Raw genomic sequence first — 21151 nt, 5'->3', positions numbered from 1 at the left:
ACAATAGATAACCATTTTGAGTCATATGCTGAAACAGAAAAAAAACGTACTGGTGCAGTGTGTTGAAAAGGGTGTTTGCAGTAGTGAAGAAGCTAACAAGTTGTGGACTTCCCCTACTGGACATATTGAAAGATTCCATTCATTACATAATGGTCAATTTATAATGTCTCTTGAACTTATAGCCGAGTTTGATCCTTTTTTCACAGAGTGCATTGAATGATATGAAATTCCAGGGAAGGGACATAAAAGTTGTCTTTCCTCAACTATCTGTGATGAAATAATAGAGCTTTTTTCTGAGCAAACAAACAGAATTATCATAAGTGAAATAAAATGGGCCAAATGTTTCTCTATAATAATAGATTCTACAGTGGACATTTCGCATATTGATCAATTATCTTTCATATTAAGATATGTGAACGAGAGTGGTGAACCTCTTGAACGTTTCCTTCCATTTTTACCAAACCCGGGACACAAGTACGAAAACTTAGCTGAGGCCGTACTAAAAGTCATGTCTACAAATTCCATTGATATTACTGACTGTAGAGGCCAGTCAAATGACAACGCAAGCTAGATGTCAGGAACCTACACTGGTTTGCAGGCACGCATTAAACAATGAAATCTGAAAGCGCATTATGTGCCTTTTGCAGCACATTCTTTGAATTTATTCAGCACCAGTACTGCAAGCTGTTGTCAGGAAGCATGTTCATTTTTCAGTGTAGTGCAAAACCTTTATAAATTTTTCTCTGCTTCCACCGATAGTTGGGATAAACTTCTTTCTTTCATGAAACCAGGAAGCAAAACGGTAAAAAGTTATCAAAAACACATTGGTCAGCGACAGTGGGAGCGTGTGTGTCTATATGAAAATTGGGAGGGCGTTATCAATGCCCTCATACATATTGGCAATAATGTGTTTGAAAAACCACTTGTGTGAAATGAGGCTTCAGCTTTATTGAATCAGCTCAGCAGACTAGAAACAGTATTCATGATGATAGTTTGGAAGGAGATCCTCCAGAGATTTAATAGTGTAAATCTGAAATTGTGTAAATATTGACACCTACTAAAATAGTGCATGAATTATATGAATCACATGTAGGATTTGTTGCATCTATTCATGGCATGTTGGACTAGTATGAAAATAAATCCATGGACATTTTGACTGAAATAGGCCATGAATGCACCTATAACAGATCACGAAAATGCAAACTTTATTATGATGAAGAAGTGGACTCTGAAGAAGTTTTTCTGACTGGAAGGGAAAAATTTAGAGTCAAAACATTTCTCCCAGTACTCGACAGTTTGTATGACAAATTAGTGAGAAGGAAGGAAAGCTATAGAACACTGTTAGACTCCTTCACAGTTTTCAGTAACCTTAAGAATAGTTGATCTGATAATATTGCTGAACGTGCAAAAATCTCCAAGCATTATATGACATAGATTCAGAGCCTTCCTCCCCTAGTGAATGTGTACATTTCGCATAACTTTTGAAATCTTCTGCAATTAGTGATATACCAGTCGAAATGAGTAAATTTTTATGAAAAGAGAGGTTACAGTCTGTATTCAGAATGTTGACATTGATCTTAGAATATTTCTATGTATTATGGCACTTACAAACTGTTCAGCAGAACACTCATTTTCGGCTCTTAAAGGACTGAAATTGTAGCTGTGTTCTACATTGTCTGAGGAGTAATTGAATGCCTTGCCCATTATTCACATTGAAGCTGACCTCGTAACTGATAACCATGTGAATTATCAAGATATGATCAATGACTTTTCTGCATTCGAAGTCAGACGCAAACTTTGCAGACCGATGAGATTGTCTATTTATTCATATTAGTTTTAAAAATTTTAGATTATGATGTGATTTTTATTGTAACTTAGAGCACATTCATTGGATTTACAAACTTTGCATTACCTGCTTATTTTATAAATGCCGATGGCAGAACGCGAAACTAAACCTCGTTTACGTGCAGACATGACGGAAGGCTCCCGACAATACTAAACAATACCCGAATGACCCAGGCTGCTCTGCACTGTAGAGTCAAGTCATACTGATACTGTAGTATATTACAACTGAACGCGTATTCTTGGCGTCCACTGAAATCTATAGTTATGGCGGATATATACGTCACCGGAGAGCATCTAGCTGCACATACCCTAGTGCGTGGAAATGGAATTCCATGCTTCTTGACAGAGCATAGGGGAGATGTGGGAGACTTGCACTGCTGTACTGGGTAAGGTCCTAATGAAGGTGGTTTTCCGTTGGCTTCCTCTGACCGTAGTGGGGGATGAATGATGATGATGAAGACGACACAATGACAGCCAGGCACCTCGGGGCAGGTGAAAATCCCTGAACTTCGAACCTGGGAACCCGTGCTTGGGAAGAAAGAATGCTACCGTGAGACCATGAGCTGCTGACAACTATTAGATTATAAAACAAATTTGATTTTTCCACACTAGTCTGTAAAATTATGTACGAGGGTAATCCCAAAAGTAAGGTCTCCTATTTTTTTATAAGTACATAGAAGTGTTTATTTATACAATGGTTTACATTAGTTTACAGCTTTAACATTTAGCTGTTTTTCGACATAATCACCATTTCTGCCAATGCATTTTTGTAGATGCTGTGGCAGTTTTTGTATGCCCATGTCATACCAGCTTGCCGCCATGCTGTTCAGAAAGTTATGAACCTCTTCGTTCACCTCGCCGTTGGAGCTGAATTGCTTTCTGGCCAAATGTTCTTTTAACCGAGGGAACAGGTGATAGTCACTGGGTGCCAAGTCAGAGCTATAACGGTGGGTGGGTCTTTATGTTCCACTGAAACTGTTGCAGGAGAGCAATGGTTTGCCGAGCGATGCGTGGGCGAGCATTATCATGGAAAATGTGTACACCCTTGCTCAACATCCGTCTTCTCCGGTTCTGAATTGCCCATTTGAGTTTTTTCAGAGTCTCACAGTACCTGTCAGCATTAAATGGGGTCCCAACGATTCAGCTCCGACAAAGAAGTGAAAGAAGAGGTTCATAATTTTCTGAACAGCATGGCGGGGAGCTGGTATGATATGGGCATTTAAAAACTCTCCACAGCATCTACAAAAATGCATTGGCAGAAATGGTGATTATGTCGAAAAACAGCTAAATGTTAAAGCTGTAAACTAATGTAAACCATTGTATAAATAAACATGTCTATGTACTTATAAAAAAATAGGAGACCTTACTTTTGGGATTACCCTTGTAATAGCAAATCAAACTCTGTGTTTGTTCACCTGCATTTAGTTATTAGTTTGTGCATCGAAATCTCTATTTCATTTTCATTTCTAACACTTTCCTATAGATTCATGTATTAATACCAAACATGTCTTTCTTTTCTGCTACACGTTCAAGTTATTAGATCATAAAACTACAGCTTAATTTTAATTTTGAATGCATCCTTGTAAAAGTACATATTTATTTATAATGTATGACATGTTTGCTACAATTTTTAGATCGTAACACAACTTTTTTTATTTTCGTTTTCTACGGTTTCATGTAAAAGAACATATTAAAAGCAAATGTATGACAAAAATACGTTGTCTTCTACACACTCTAAAGAATATCCATGTTTTCGTTTCTGTTGTCTTTCAACAGAAGAATGTGTTACCACAATGCAGTTTTTAGTTTGTAGTGACTAGACTGCTGATGCATCCTTCAGAACAACAAATAGCAGAGTAAAGAAACAGCTCACAGCACTGCCACCCAAAATGGCAATTGTCAAGTGATCGGCTAATAGTTATTATTTGATGTCCCCTCCAATTTCCATTGACATCTTACATACATGATAAACCATGTACAAATTATGGTATTAATGATGTATGTAGGAAATAAATTTCTTGTTGTTTATGAATATTTTGTTGGACGTCTAGTTTGGCTTGACAGATTACAACTGTTGAAATGCATACACATGTATCAAACAATGGAAAATCCAGTATGGAATGTAACAATATTAGAGAGGAAACTTGCCACCTACCATATAGTGGAGATGCTGAGTCGCGATAGGCACAACAAAAAGATTCACACAATTATAGCTTTCAGCCATTAAGGCCTTTGTCAGCAATAGACACACACACACACACACACACACACACACACACACACACACACACACACACACACACACACACATGTGCAAACGCAACTTGCACACACATCTGCAGTTTCGGACAACTGAAACCACACTGTAGTGCTGAAAGCTATAATTATGTGAACATTTTTGTTGTGCCTGTTGCGACTCAACATCTCCGCTATTGGTGAGTGGCAACTTTCCTTTTTGATACACATGTATCATGTGTACAAGATCAAGAGAATGTATTAATGACTTCGTGGCACATTATATAGGCATTAGGTGCATACCATAAGACATACCATCCAAACAGATCCAAGTCTGTCTTCAAATGCCAGGGCAAGGCTTATGCAAACATATGTGTATAGTAATTTTACATTTGACATGGCAATTTGTAGTGATCTTTATGATACTGGAAAGTGTATACACAGTGTGAAGCAGCTTGGAACTCTGAGGGACAATATGTTGTAATCTTTTAAAGCATTAAGTTATGTATGTTATAATTCCATAGGTTATGTTAAAAGACAATTTATCGAGTTATGATATGATGATTCTAAAATATATTTCCTGTCAATTTCTGCTCATACTCTTGCAAATCTGATAGTTACGGCATAGCTATGTTGAAACTCAGTATTCAGTTAAATGCTTTTTAGAGATCTTGGCTTGTGATGTTTACTTTAGTTGCCAAATCGTACTGTTGACAGAGCTCCAAACAATGAATGTGCTCATATTCACAACCAAACATCTTTCAGCCCCTCTGGTGAACAAGTGTTCATATCTTATATCTCAGAGAGTGCGTCTCTTCAGGCACATGTTTATATGACTGGATGCAGGATCAAAATGGTGTCCGTTATTTCAGATTATAAATAGTAATGGGTACAATAGTGAAAACAGTGGGGACACAGATGAGCCAAGACATTGTGACTGCTGTCCACCATGAGATAGTGGTGACTGGAGGTTCTGTGGGCAAGTGACATGGTAAGGAAAGTATATAAGCATAGGAGAGACAAATGAGAAATTATTCTAGTGACAGTCATGGCTGAAATCAGGAAATCTACTGACATCAGTGTCTTCAACAAAGAGCACATAGTTATTGCCGAGCACCTTGAAATCAGCATCTTGGAAATGGTGAAGCTAGTTAGCTGTTCATGTGCTGCTGTTGTGAGTGTCACTGGAAAGTAAATGAAAGAAGGTTAAGCCACGAGTAGGCAAGAACACTTAAGATGTCTCTGCCTGATTACAGTAAATGTACAGAGGTTTGTCCACTTCATAAGGTTGAATAGAAGGCGAGCTGCGGCAGATCTGAAAACGGAGTATGGTACTGGAGCGGGCAGAAGTGTTTTGGAGCTTACCGCTTAGTGCACAGTGTCAAAAGTGGGGCTGTGCGGCAAACGCCCACTATGTGTTCCCATTTTGACCCAAGACATCATCGATTATTATCACTACGGATCAAGGATCTTTGAGATTATACTGTGGATCAGTGTAAGTGTCACCTGGTCAGATGAATCACACTATCACGCGCAAGCTTCATGATCACAAACCACCAGCCTGTAATCGATGGGAATGGGATAACTTGTGCTTGGACATTAGGTGCCATATACCTGGAGGAACTTAGCAATGCCTGCTACGGAGAATTATTACTACATTGCTTTCCAAACCCAGACCAGAATACTGTTAATCACTTGTTTTGGCTCATGAGAGTAGTAGTAATGAACCTTACAAGGAGAACAGTGGACATAATTTTTTGTGTTCACTGACTTAGATTAAAATACCCATTGTCACAAGAGCTGACCTGTGCATGTGATGCAGTTTTAGCTTAAATATTAAATAAAATGAGGAAATATTCAGTAACATCATTGTAGATAATGGACCATAGTGAACGGGTACTAGGTAGCTCAGTAGACAGGCAGAAAGTCTGTCTGCAGAGGGTATGGGGAAGTGACTACACTATTAGAAACAATTATCTCAGTCACTGTGATGTGAGCTGAAAGAACAATCAGTACCTGTATGTATTAAAGTAACAACCTACAAATCAGGAAAAGGTTTCTGGAAGCATACATGTTGAATGTGGTGGCATTGTATGACTGTGAGACCTGGACTTGATGACTGGGGAGAGGAAAAGACTGAATTCTTTTGAGATATGATATTAAAGGCACTTCTTGGAAATGTGTTGGTCTGCTGAATGGTTAAGAGTTGGAAGGAAAAGGAGTTTATGGAAGGCTATTGTAGAAAGAAGAGTTCAGATTAGTGGCCAAGTGTTGACATATGAAGAACTCCTAAAGACAATGAATCGGGCATCTGTCAAAGGTGGAACAACTACAGGAAGGCCATGACTGAAGTACAGATCAAATTACAAAAGATATTGGCTGTAACATTTACACAGAAATAAAAAAGAAAGTAGAAATATATTAGTACTGGAGATTTGCTGTTAATAGATCCTTGGCTTGATGAATGAAGGCGGAAATTGCATGTAATATCCGTATGTAAAGCCGTTCTGATATTCATTCTTTATTTCCTGAGCCTATCAGCTGTTGGCAGTAAAAGGTATTATCTTGTAGAGCATGGGAAAATTAGTAACCAGCTTCTCAAGTTCATATTAAGGCTGTAAGGGACCCTCCATTTGATTTCACCTCTGGTTCCAGTAGTGTTGAGACATTTTGTACCAAATGTAAATTTTTAGTACTTGAACATTAAATACTTCAAAAACCGAATCAGATAATGGCAGTAGTGTTAGGAAATGTAAAATTTTGCAATTCACAAAAAAAGACAGGGTCCCATGATTAGAATATCTGTGAGTCACAGATTGAATTGGTGAACCTGTACAAATACCTGGATGTAACACTTTGTAGGAATATGAAAGAACACAGAGGCTAAGTTGAAGCAGATGTCAGACTTCTGTTCATTAGTAGCATGCTGGGGCAATGCAGGCAACAAGGGAAGTTGCTTACAAAACAGTCATACAGTCCATCTTCCAGTGTTGTTAAAGTGTGTGAGACACACATGCAGTTGGACCTACAGGGCTTATTGGATGTACACAGGGTTGGGCAGAACAAATGGTCACATATTTTTGAACCATGGGTGAGCATCACAGAGATGCTGAACCAACTAAAATACCAAATGCTTGGAAATATATGCACACTATCCCGAGAAAGTCTGCTTAGTAAATTTCGGAACTTGAATATAAAAAAACTTCAAAATTGGAAACATGTATTGACAGTAGCATACTTCAATCCTGCACGTATCTCTGATGGAGGGACTGCAAAGACAAGCTTAGACTAATTACAGTGTGCACAGAGGCATTCAAGTAATTATTGGTCCCATGGTCCATACTTGAATGGAATGTGAAAATGCCCTAATAACGAGTACAGTAGGATGTATCCTCCTCGGTGGTTTACAGAGTATGGCTGTAGATACGTCTTTTGCCAGTGTTGTATCCTGGGCAGTCAAAGGAGGTTGTGGCCATAGAGGAATGGCATCTGTTGTTGACAAATCGTCTGAGGTGTGTGTGTTGTGAGGGATGGAAGGCGGACGAGGCGGGGGGGGGGGGGGGGTTAGTACACTTTCCTGTAACGGAGAAGAGTATTAGAGAGGTGGAAACTGGAAATATCCAAAAAGTGACTTTCAGGTGACAATTAGAAGCCAAACAGTCTTCAAAACCTCTCTTTAAGTGCAATCTTTAAAGTCCTACACACTTATTTGGTGTCGGAGATGGTACGCATATATCAACCACTCCTGTGCATGAACTAGTCATAATGAAACCTAAGAGAAGTGTGATGTGAAATTACTTCAGTGAAAAAATATTCAGTGTACAAAATATGTGAGAAATGCTATTCAAAAACAGGCAGTGGAACTGTATATTGGAAAGGCCATTTAAAGTGATTACATACTTCTGAATATGAACAGTGCAGGAATACATATATGAAATAAGAGTTATTTCACCCATCCTCCTGGTGCCACAAGAATCTGGGAAAGATGTAACTTTCCATGGAAGTTTTGATGAGAAATACAAAGTGTGACTCTGTGAACCATGGACTGAAAGAAACACAGGTTATTCTCTGAAATGACTGACCGTTGGGACATCCCATTCAATCATATTCTTTAACATTTATTGCAGTCTGTTACATAAATGAGTGACTTTTGAGACATCCCATTCAATCATATGCTTTAACATTTACTGCAGCCTGTTACATCAGACTGTCTGTTATGTGGGCACAATTTCAGTTTATTTTCTACACTCATTTTATGTTAGAGCATTCAATGATTAATTCCAATTATAATGTTGAGTATTAATAAGAATATGACTTCCTTTATACAAACGAATCTGCCTCACTGTATTTTTATTCAGAAATGATAATTATGAGTATCACCTCTCACTTTGGTTCCAATAAAGCCATCTCCATTACATCTATTGTGTGTATAGTTCCCAGAGGACAGTTGGATAATATAATTTTGATATTGTGTCAACCCGGGGGGGGTGGGGGGGGGGTGGGGGTGATGACACCTGAAAGTTGTATTATTCAAGAATCAAGTTAGCGAAGATGGCAAGCAATTCTTTTTATTACTATAACCGGTTTCAACAGATCTACACTCCCATCATCAAATCTTGTAACACTAATAGTTGTAAATGTTTGTTACAATACTGAAAGTCACATAGTGATGTTGCCTCAAATAAAATATGAAAGGAACACCAGCTTGTCATGGTGTCAAGCCATTGGTGTATGCTGTGACATCAGTAACCTGTTGTATGTTTTAATTGTACATTACTTTATTTGTGATAAGCTCATGTACCCTGCCATGTTTTATTTGATCCAACATCAATATGTGCCTTTCAGTATTGTAACAAGCATGTGCAACTAATATTTAAAGATCAGAATTCGACAGTGTAGATCTGTCGAAACTGGTCATAGTAATAAAATTAATTGCTAGAGATCTTAGCTAACTTGATATTTCAAGAATAATACAATTGGATAATATGAACTTAGTCATGGTAATAATAAATGAATGGCATTACTAATTTAAATATTTTCAATTTTTCTGGACAACAGTTTATATCTACCATAAGTGAGCTTCCAAAAAATAGTATAATTGTGCTATAAGTCAGGCAGAAGTATTCCACTGTAGACAAAGATATGATTGAATGGAAAGAAGGCAGTTAAGTGATGACCCTTTGTGAATACCCCACTCCTCTGTATTCTGACTCTAGTTGCAGACAGCATATGATCTAAATCCAGACATTCAACTGGTATCTTTTAAATTTCACCTGCTGGGTTGATTAAACTGTAAGCAAATCATTAAGGAAATTATCTTCTACCATTCTCCATAAGGAGTTGGACAAATGTGCAACCCCATTTGAATAAGCCTCACTCATATTTCATGTTTGAGGGGCAGGTCGCACAGCCTTACACGGAGCTCTACTGTAGCTGACAATTTGAAAATTTTTATGGGTACTCTTAATTAAAAAGTGTGAAGTTTCATTTGAAGAAAATGTGGAAAATCTGGGAGTAAGCATTAGCATATGCTATTTAATCAGCAAGTTAAATAAGTGAAATAGTCCCTGGTATAAATTTACGTGTATTGAAGAGAACTGCAATAGAAGTTCCCAGAATTGAATTGATAGGTAATAAAGTGCACCAGTTTAGAATCTTTCTGGAATATCTATCCTTAATTCACATGGTAGGCATGTAAATGCTTCCTGATCCACCTTAAGTTGGCGTACATAAACATAATGAAATGATAATAAATAAATCCTGCCGCCATATAATCAAACTAAATACAAATTCAAATTTCACATATCGAGAATGTTCCATGTCTGAATGACTATAAACCTGCCTAATGGCCTTCAAAAGATGAGTCCAAAACTTGAGTGACTGTTTCTATCACTGAAGCCAGCCGTAAATTTGACATAGCCAAAAACACAGGAAACATGTCTGTCAGTTGAAGCTGTGCAGCCTTGTGTTGTATAACATTTCACCCCTCTCACAGATGGACCAGTGCTGAGTGCTCCTGGCCAGAGTGATTCCCGATGATGACTGACCGGAAGTGTACTTGCACTCAGTGTCTCATGGCCTGTGTAGCTATGTAGCCCACAATTTCTCTCCAACTTTTCACAAATATAACTCAAATGATGTGTTCTTTGATGCTAGTCTCTCTCCAGCCATTTAGATCTACAAGTCACATTCAGTGTTGAAACAACAGGTCCTCAGCAGTCAGGAGGCCTAGGTCAGTTGCAAAGTCTGATAGAAAGAAGAAGGTTCTGCTGCTAGGTAGTTCGCACTGTAGAGGCGTGGGCTAGCAGTTGCAGGAAGTGTTGGGGATTGAGTACCAGGTTACCAGCATTGTGAAGCCTAGTGTAGGGTTGGCTTAGGTGTCTGACAGTATAGGGGAATTATGTAGGAATTTTATGGAGGAGGATCAGGTGCTGTCTGTGATACAGTATCCACAGTCAATGTCTACCTTCAGGAGTTGTGGGAACGGGGGTGATGCAAAACTTTTTCTGGTGTGTGTATTTAAAAAAATATGTTATCTAGTATGTTGCATTGCAAACCAAAAATTTCCTATTTTTAACGAGCTGCACCTTTTCAAATAGCTAATTCATTTGCTGGTCAACTTCTAAATCCATTACCATTTTACAAATGTACTAATGACTGTTCCATAATGATAACAACATTTTGCAGGTCCAACTACAAATTAATGCATAAGAGTGGTGTATCTTATTAGAGTTACGTTACATAACAATATGTATTCTTACTGAAAATACATACTGTCATTGAATACATTTAAAGTAAGGTGAAACAATTCTTGCTTGATCACTGCTTCTATTCTGTCTCTGAATTTCTGAAACATCATAATAAGTAAACCTGATTTAGCAAATATTGTTAATCATATCTTTTCTATCATCTGTTTCACTTGATATTATCATTTATAGTAGGAACGTTGAGGTAGAGTGCAAGTAATTTAGGAGTGAAGAAGACCACTCACTGAAAATTGTAAGCATTGAGTTGTGAACAGGAGTGCATGCCCACCTCCCCCCCTACGATACACACACACACACACACACACACACACACACACACACTTATTCACGTTTCCACATCACCCTCATCCTGCACTGCTCTCCACTGTTGTGAAACCCGTGCGTCACATACACACATACATAGCCTGTGCATTTTCCCCACCTCCCTCCCACATTCCTAACCAGAAAACTGGCTGCCTCTCTATATGTATGCCCTACCTCCCCCCCCCCCCCCCCCACCCACGCCTACCCCACCACACAACCCACCCCACCCCACCCCAGTCCACCTGCTGAAATGCAATCCTGGCATTGTATGTTTCAAGCACAGAATTGTGTGTAAGGGGGGGAGGGGGGGCGGTTAGCAGGCATGGGTATGGGCAGGATTTATTCTGAAAGCTAGCTAGTTTTCTCTCTCTTTTTTTGTGTGTGCCTGTTGTCAATTCATTAGTTCAATGCTGCTTTTCAGCGAGTAATCTCCTGTGCTCGGAAAGTATTTATTTTGTTATTTACTTTCATTGTGGTGGTCATGTATTCTCATTTAATAACTACATTAATTATATCGCAAGTACAAACAATACTCTACAAATAGTTTACTGGATGAAATACATTTATAGAATGAGTGGTGAACAAGCGTGTCTTTTCAGTTTGATTGGAATTTCTGATAAGATGCCATATTTGTGTCCTGTATCTAAAGGCAGCTTAAAAAAAAAAAGCATCAAGTTTGTAGAGGGAAAAAAAGAGAGAAAACTTAAGTCCCCCACCAACCAAATCACGCATGTATAGAACAATTAAGACTGGCTTAATTGTCAATTTCCATCCAAGAATTATAAATTTGTGGAAGCTTCAGTCAAATAAAAGAAAAAACGAAATTCTCCTTTGAATACAGGCTAGAATTCCCCATTCATAGATCTAGAACTTTTTGCCTACTTTCTTGTAATGTATACTTCATTTGCTGTTTGTTCTTTGTAATTTGTCTTCAATTATATTTTTCTTACAGGAGAAGGTTCCAGAAAAACAGGGAAGTTCTGCCAATAATGAAGCTGAAATCAGTCAAGAGCCAGTAAGTAACATTAATATGAGCAATTATGTTTGTTAACTTTTGGAGAATATTTCAGAAACAATAAGTAATTTTGTCAAGAAAGGCGAAAGACTAGATTACCTGGTATCTGCAGCTCTTTAGTTATCCAAACAAGTTTCATCAGTAACTTTCAGCCAACTTCAGTGTGTTTGAAGCTTTATTTTTTAAAATGTGGCACAATTTTCTCTAGTTTTCTGTGTGACTATTTTAAGACAAAAAGCCATAATACCTTTTAAGTGGTTGTCACTTTTAAGTACCTTACTTAAGTCTTAAGTCAACAGGGTTGCATTTTGTACATTTTATGGCCAGTGGTTTCTTTTTTGTGTTGTTTAGAGAATGGTTTAACCTTTTTTTTGTGATGTGACCACTATTTGATTTCAACAGTCTGCAATGACAGTTTACTTTAGTCCACTCTCAGAGCTTTCGTGGCAGAGAGTGAAGTCACATTAGCAACTGCTGCCATAACCGTTGCACTTGTAACTGTATGTGGCACGTGAGACAAATCACATGACCTACTGCTCTGTAGATGGAATTGGAAACATTTGGTGTTGGATCCAGATTAAATCTTTGCACTGAAATTTGTCTAAATAATGATCACTGGCCTGTATTTCTTGCAAGGCATGATTTAACTTGTCGTTACTACAAAGCAATAATTAAAATCCCTTCAGCTAAGTGACCACTCGTAAGATTCCAAGATCTGATTGCTGGACTGGAATATGCATACTGTTAACAGTTCAGTATACTTGCTCCATCTGGCTTCTCAAAAAAATCTGAAAAAATCTCCTCAACAACAAAATAGGAATACAGTTCAAAACACTGGCTCAAAACACACGCTCCCAAGATATCCATGTAAACATATGAAATTTATTTTTTCGAGTTAAGTCTTGCCGAGTCTGCTTTGCTCAGTGGACTCTGCCTCCAGCCAGCTAATGGCTCCACACTCTAAGGTGCCTCTTCTTCTTGAGTACCTGCATGCTCGCCACAAGGGCCAACATACCTAGAATAACTGGAAAAAGGTACACAAAATTTCACTCGTGCACATGTTCAAGCACTTCAGATTCTTGTAGTCTTCCCATGTATGCAAAATAACTGTGTTGAGCAGAAAGAATTATTAACTCTGTATTTTTTAAAATACCACCTCGACTCTACAGAGCCCATAACTTGCCAACTCAGCTGTGTGAGAGCTGCCAGTGGACTTCTTCAATATAGTGAACTCCCAGTCTCGGCAAAACTAATGCAGCTTTAAGGTCATTCAGCTAATCATAATCAGGAGCTGTAATATAGACATTTCCATGTATGTTTTTTTTTTTTTGGCAAGCACTAAAAGAACTATGTGCCAGGGTCTTCAGATGTTTCCTATTGAATGGGTGTTGGTAACTGCTAGCCATTATGGGAAATCACAAACTAGCCGTGCAGGCCCCAGCACAAACCATTTATGAGAATTAGGGAATGATCAGTGTGCCATCTGCAGGCTGGAGGAAACCTTCCCCCATATAGTGACTCTGTCGTGCACACACACAGGAGCCATCTGAAAGCACAAAAATGAGGGCAAGAAGTTCTGTGTTGCACACCTCTTGTAAACCCGACATTGTCGGTTAATAAAATCCAGGATGGATGAAATGGATTGGCACCACACATTTGCAAGTCATTTATGGGACTGTAATCTGCCATGGCAATCTTCTGGCTTTACAACCTGGAAGTACTGAAGATGATACAGACACAGAAATTGTTTAGTATGTACCACTCAGAGATGGGAATGACTGATGTGTTGTGTGTTCTGTTGCTGCTAATCATCACACAGTGATCCAAGATTTTTGTCCACTAAATGTGGCGCACACTCCTCCATCTCAGGTGTGCAAAAAGAGTGAGGCCATCCACTATTTACTAGTTGGGGTGCCAGTGAGCTTCTGACCAGAAGAAAATTGAGGATTTGCTGTAATAGCATGTTGGTTTGTTTTCCAACATACTAATATTTTTCAGTGTAAAGGGTCAGGGCCCGCAGGCTGCTTTCTTTTGCTGAGCCATAGAAAAAAAATCATCTCCTTCTATGTACATAGCCTGAAAGCTATTGTATGTTGGTTGAGGGTACCTTGCACCACTTCTTGACATTTTCTTTCCTGAGCCACTTGCAAATAGATAGAGGAAGAAAAGACGTGACTGTATATCTCCATGAGAGCCCTAATTTCTCTTGTCTTCATGGTCCTTCTGTAAAATGAAAGCTGGTGGCAGTATAATTGTTCTCCAATCATCTTCAAATACCATTCCTCGACTTTTTCTCAGCAGTGTTCCTTGAAAAGAATTTTGCCTTCCCTCTTGGGATTCTCCTTTAAGTTCCCAAAGTAACTTCCTGTTATAATTCCAAATTATTCACAGAACTTGAATTTGACAATCTCTTCGTATCACCCTACTTGTGCATGGATTGAACCTACTGGTAACAAATCTAACAGCCGGCCTTTGAAATACTCCGATGTCTTTGTTTAATCTAACCTGGTGGAGATTCCAAACTCTTGATCAGTACTCAAGAATCGGTCACACTAGTGTTGTATATGCTGTTTCCTTTACAGATGAACCACACTTCCCAAAAAGTCTCCCAATAAACTGAAGTCGACAATTCCCCTTCGCTGCTACACTCATGACATGCTCATTCCATTTCTTATCGCTCTGCAACGTTATGCCTAGATATTTAATTGAAGTGGCTGCATCAAGCATCACGCTACAATTGCTGTATTTGAACATTTCAGTGTTGTTTTCCCTACTCACTGTATTAACTTACATTTTTCTACATGTAGAGCTAGCTGCCATTCATCAAATCAACTAGACATTTTGTCTTAGTTATCTTGTATCACCTAACAGTCACTCAACGAAAACACCATTCCATACTCCACAGCATCATCAGCTAAAAGCCGCAGATTGCTTCTCATCCCGTCCATCAGTGATGATATTCTTCATTCTGATGAACACTTGAGATGTTGAGGACAACATACTAGGTTCTAATATTTAAGAAATCTTCAAGCTACTCACTTATCTGGGAACCAGTCTGTGTACCTTTGTTACCAGTCTGCAGCGGGGTACCATGTGAAATGCGTTTTGGAAATCAAGTAATATGGAATCTGCCTGTTACCTTTCATTTGTGGTTGCAAGATGATATGTGCAGGGTGTATACGACCCGGGACAACTGGGAGATCTGGGAAAAACCCGGGAATTTTTTCATCCGGGAAAAAACTGGGAAAAACCGGGAATTTTTTAGAATTCCGGGAAGTTTTTATTGTTTTTGTTTTCAGTTAAATTTTTGTTATTTTGACTGGCAAGAACCGATACTCTAACAAAGGATATTACTGTATACCGCTATGTCAGAATAATACTGCCACAATAAAACATGAACGAGAGAAAAAACGAAAATAAAACTTAAATTGCAAAGGAAATGCACCATATATAGCAACAAAACACAGTGCTCATACAAGTGTCTGCCAACAGCAAAATGTGTCAAAGGTTTTAGGAAGACTATGCAATGTTCCGTAACAACAAATTGCCTCCGATGAGCGTGGCCTCACAACTGTTTACATTAGATTCGTTTTAGCAGTTACGAGTGGGATAATGCGCATGCGCAGTTGAGTAGTACCTTCTCCCACTTCTGGCTACAGAAATGTGGCTGTTGGCTTTGTAAGCAGTCGCAGCAAGCAGCTAGATGCTACCGGGAAAAATTCTACTGGAGTGCTCAAGCCGACAGATTTGCATGCGCAGCAGGCCCAGTTGTAGGAGGGGAGTGGGAGGGGGGGGGGGGGGGGCAATTGAGGGAAAAAACCTTGTTTCACAAGCGACTAGCATCCAGTGCACGTTAGTCTATCGATTTTTCATATGACTTTGAAACGCATCCCTGTTGGTTTTTGAACACATTCTAAGTTGATTTCTGAATGAATCGTAAGTTGATTTGTGAATGCGTGCATAGTGTACATGATGTCTCTGTCAGGGGAATCCTCATTGCATGTAGAAACAAACTTTCCTACAGACAAAAGGGGCTATACGAGCTGAGCAGAGTAAGGCCGAACGGATGAATGCCAACTGCTATCTGATTGTGTGGCTGATTGGGTTTGCGAATGATGAGCATTGTTATAATTACTAGCTAAATCCATAGATTCAGACTACAGGAGTGGAAATAAACGAATAACAGGTAAGAAAGATTACGTATTACCTTCTCGGAGTATCTAAGAAAATGAAATTTTGCCAGAAAATTTTTGGCCAGATTGCTGTACTAGTAAGGGCCAGTTGTACAGTCCCCGACCAGCAGCCAGTTTAAATTCTATTCTGGAAGAAGCACGGAAAATGCGTTGTATGAGCTTGTAGCAAGGCCTAACCGGAGAATAATCGTGGGATAACTAAACCGGTGATTCTGGCAGAGTTAGTGGTGTTGACCTGCGAATAAGCTTTGTCATTGACAGGAACAGTTACAGAATTAATGATAATGAGACTGTTTGTTAGAACGAGGAAGGAGAAGAAACGGGGACATCACATAAATTATGGAACAATATGACGATTCCAAGTTTGTATAAAAATTTCGTACTACTACTTTTTGCTCTCATACTTGAGAAACTGGAGTGTATGAATGAAGTGTGAAACTATTTCCTAACATAAGGCTTTTTGCTTGTGGTAGGCCTAATAGGCATTTGATATTGGTACTTTGTGAATTACATTCTGTCGTTACAAAAAAGACCGTTTGTGCCAAAACAGCCTCGTTTATTTGGTGTGTATTACAATTGTTGCAGTATTAGAAAGGCCTATTTTGTTTTAGCTAGCAGAGAGTGACAAAATAGACGTAATCAGATCAGGAAACCACACCAGCCTTGGGTACTATTTGCATTAACAGCTTTTTCAGTATTAGACAACGACATTTTGACTTTTCATGTAGCAAAACATTTTACGAACTTTGATGAGGTAATAGATTCTTTCGCAGAAAGGAAAGCATGCCATATAAAGCTGCATCAAGAGTAGAGAGAAAAAGCTTCTAGGAGCTAAGGATTGAAGAAATGTGTATAGTCTTGCTTGTCTCATGTCTTTACTGGGTTTATGTATCCTATATTTAATTTTATGTCACACAAAGCAGCAAGTTGTTAGGTGATAGGGAATAAAGAGTGCAAATTTTCTGAAGAGTTCTTTTTTTATTTATTTATTTATTTTTTGTATAGCGCGACAGGATATCAAACCGGCCAATTGTAAGCAGGAGAGGCTCCACAGGACATTTTAATTTTCACTGTCCTGAATATGGTTTGATGACATCCATTACAAAATATACACGTTTCAATTCCACAGAGCGAAGTCCAGTGACGTGCAATAGAAGAATGATGTGTGAGGAGGCGAGGCACTGCCCTTTGGCACACTTACGACCAAATAACATGTCTTACATTTCCTCGAACACACATGTTTTATGCATCAGACTTTCAGAAAGATGTGCACTACAAAATGAACATATTTTTGAAAATTAGCTTTTTTTAAAAATCAAACGCTCGAGGGAGTGGCGGGGTATTGCACCGGTTTGGAAATATCGTAGATCTGGGGCTGATGAGCAGAGCAGCCTGAGTTACAGTGGGGTAGTGGGTAGTCTCCACGTGACCCATGTTTACATTTAGTAATTTTGCTGTTTCCTCTTCTTTTACTGCTCTCACGTCAAATGAAAACAAAACAGATTTCTGATTTCCACCTTTCTGACAGTCAAGCATTAATTGCATTTCAGAACAATGAAGTTATTTTTGTCAGTTTGCTAAAGAAATTTTCTTTCTAATTCCACACACTGTTTGCTGCATTTCAAGTGCACGTTTTCAACTTCTAGCACGTATGGCATTTTGCCATAACAAAGAACCAAACATGAGATTACACAGTACTGGTACTCCAAGAAAATTTACATCCTGAAAACCACATTGAAAAACTTAATATCAGGTCATGGCCTGCTTAACTGGAAATATGGACATACAAATGTGCACTTTAAATGTGCACATTTTAGTATGGGTCTCGAAATTCCGATGCTCCTGGAGTATCCTCTGATGTCTTGTTTCTTCTATGACATAATGTACGATCTTTTAATGTTTTACACGTATGAACATACGGGCTCCCTACGACATCATAGCTGCGTAAGCGCAGTGACGCCTGTCATCTGGCACTCTCTGGCAACGGAAACAAACCTATTTCTAACAGTTCACCGGAAAATATTCTGAATGGTGGTTTGAAAAGTGTTACCATCAAAGTACCATTCTGGCAGTTACAACGGAGCTATGTGCAATAATGTACGATGAATTTCTTAAATCACAGAGCATTTGACTCTCATTTAAAAATCAACTCTTTGATGACGAGCCATTTAGATGAATTTTGAGTCCAGAAGATCAGACATTTAAATCATTATTAAAAATTTTATGATCACACTTGTGTGATATATCTTAAATTGCAATACACACATAAAAGACCAACATTGTATGTGAAAGCTTAGATTCTCTTGTAGCGTATTAATCTTACAGGCCAATATTATATGTGAAAGCCTTGCATTTCGTGTAGAAACACTATATATATTAATTTAAATCATCAACTTTTTCTGTTTGTGCGTTCGCACTACTTAACAGTGATGTTGCTATTGGCTGACTACATCACATGTCCTAAGCTCTGAATTCCCGCTGTCATCGGCTGGCGAGATCACATGACATGAGCTATGAATGGCTTTCAAAATCGCATCACAATCTCGATTTCAATGATTCGGAAAGTAACATGCGGTGTTTGGTGGTATTCGAATTTATACTTTCGTAATACAAAAATATGCAGCGTACATGTTGCTGCACATCAAAGATCTTTCCAAAACGTGTTTTTTTCACTGTGTTTAGTTTTATAAAGTGCTGGGAAATTCTACCCCCGTGTATAAAACCATAATCATTCAAGGACTTATACAATTCTGAGAGAAAATATACTGTCACTTAACAGGGAAAAAGTATGTTTTCACCTGGGAGAAAGTGTATTTTTAACTGGGAAATCCAGGAGAAATCCAGGAATTTTTTTTTCCTTGTCCACATATACACCCTGCATGTGAGAAAAGGGCAAGCTCAGCTAAGCAGAAGCAATGCTTTCTAAATCCATGCTGATTTGTGGACATAAGATTATCTGCCTCAAAGAAATTGTGTATATTCCAGAATATAATATACTAAAAGAATTTAACAGCAAACCAATGTTAAGAATATTGGTCTGTAATTTTGTGGGTCCTTTCTGGTATCCTACTTATATATTAGAGTCACCTGCACTTTTTCCCGGTCACTAGGGATATTGCAATGAACAAGAGATGCACGATAAATGCAAGCTAGGCAAGATACCAGTGACCTAGAGTACTCTTTGGGATTCCGCCTGGACCTGGCAGCTCATTGGTTATCAATTCTTGCTTGTCAATTCTGGCACTTGTTTCTCGATGCCAATTACTATGTCCTCTATACAGGATTCTGTAAGATGGTCAAACAATGGTATATTTGTATGATCCTGTATGAAAAATTTCTTACACAAAATTTAAAATTTCAGTTTCCCATTTACTATCTTCTATTGTCACGCGAAACTGGTCAAATAATGACTAGATAGAGCCTTTCAGCCAGTTGACAATTTTATGTAGGATCAGAATTTTCTTGGGTTCTCAGCAAAATCTCTTAACAATGGTAGTAGTTATATCCTTCACGCATTGATCATTTCACGGACACACAAATCTCTATCATCCCTGTCATCATTTGCACACTCTCTTTTGAACCAAGAATGCAACAGTCTTTGTTTTCTTAGCATATTCTGAATATTATTATTAAGCTACAGTGGATGTTTTCTATCCGTAATCAACTTATCCAGCACATACTTCTCCAGAGTGGGATTTGCAATCCATTTTACCTCTGCCCATAATTGCTTTACCCTAATCGTACTGGAGCTAAATGATGTCCATTCATTGTGTTAGTGGGATACTAACAACTGCTTTCATGCTCTTTCTTGCAAAAATACTCACCAAGTACCTCTCCACCTTTGATAACCAGGTCCTACTGGAGGTGGTTATACAACAGGCTTTCCAAGTGCCGACATCGCCATCTAGGCATATTTTTTGACATTGAGAAGGTCTATGATACTACTTGGAGGCATCTTATCCTCGAGCAGCTTCACAAATGGTGTTTTCATTGTTGCCTCCCCATTTTTATTCAGTCCTTCCTCACGCCACAATATTTTAAGTACAGAGTTGGTGATGTCCTGCCTGATTGCTTTGAGCAAAAGAATGGTGTCCCTCAAGATAGTGTTTTAAGTGTGACTGTCTTTGCAATAGCTATTAATAGCATTATGTCCATAGTGAAAAGCCCTGTCAACTGTTCTTTGTTTGTGGAGGACTTTTCTGTTTTTGCTCTTCTTCAAGCCTTGCAAAAACAACAAGTCAGTTGGTACTATCTCTTTGATGTTTGGATGAATGGGTGCAGAAGAGTGGTTTCAAGTTTTTCGCCAAGAAGTCTGTGTGTGTTCTTTTTAACTGTTCTCATTCCATTTTAAACCCTCCTGAGTTGAGGATGAGGGACGTTTTACAGGGCGTTTGTATGATCTCAGCTGGATTATGGGTGCACAGTGTATGGGTCTGCAAGACCTTCTTATTACAGATGCTGGACGTGGTGCACCATGAAGGGATTCGGTTGGCCACTGTTCTGAATAGAACAAGCGCCCATACCATGCGTCTGTGCTGAGGCTGGTGTACCGCCGCTTCACATCAGGCGATGGCTACTTAGGGCTGTGCCAAGCATATAAAAGACCATCCACACCATACACACCCATCTACCTTACTGTTACTCAGCCCCCACTGGAAAGGCTTCTTTGTAACCAGCAACAGGCAGCGAGGCCCTGTGGGATTCGTGCACAAGATTGCCTTCTAGAGATGGGTGTTGCTGATCTTCACATCCTACTTCGCGATTGGAGCAGATTTCCACCTTGGCTCCTACGG

General features: G+C 38.8%; 1 protein-coding gene across 3 annotated transcripts in view; it reads left to right on the top strand.

Annotated features, from left to right (window-relative positions):
• The window catches only part of LOC126425171 (uncharacterized), a 286674-nt gene that overhangs the window by 43076 nt on the left and 222447 nt on the right, over window positions 1-21151 (top strand). For all 3 annotated transcript variants that reach the window (XM_050088123.1, XM_050088124.1, XM_050088122.1), the window contains one exon: window positions 12103-12165. In XM_050088123.1, coding sequence (XP_049944080.1) covers window positions 12103-12165 — 63 coding nt within the window. The remainder of the gene's footprint in view (window positions 1-12102; window positions 12166-21151) is intronic.

Source organism: Schistocerca serialis, chromosome 10 (assembly GCF_023864345.2).
Source record: "Schistocerca serialis cubense isolate TAMUIC-IGC-003099 chromosome 10, iqSchSeri2.2, whole genome shotgun sequence".
In the NCBI taxonomy this organism is placed as follows: Eukaryota; Metazoa; Arthropoda; class Insecta; order Orthoptera; family Acrididae; genus Schistocerca; species Schistocerca serialis.
This window is presented reverse-complemented; position numbering and strand designations above follow the sequence as displayed.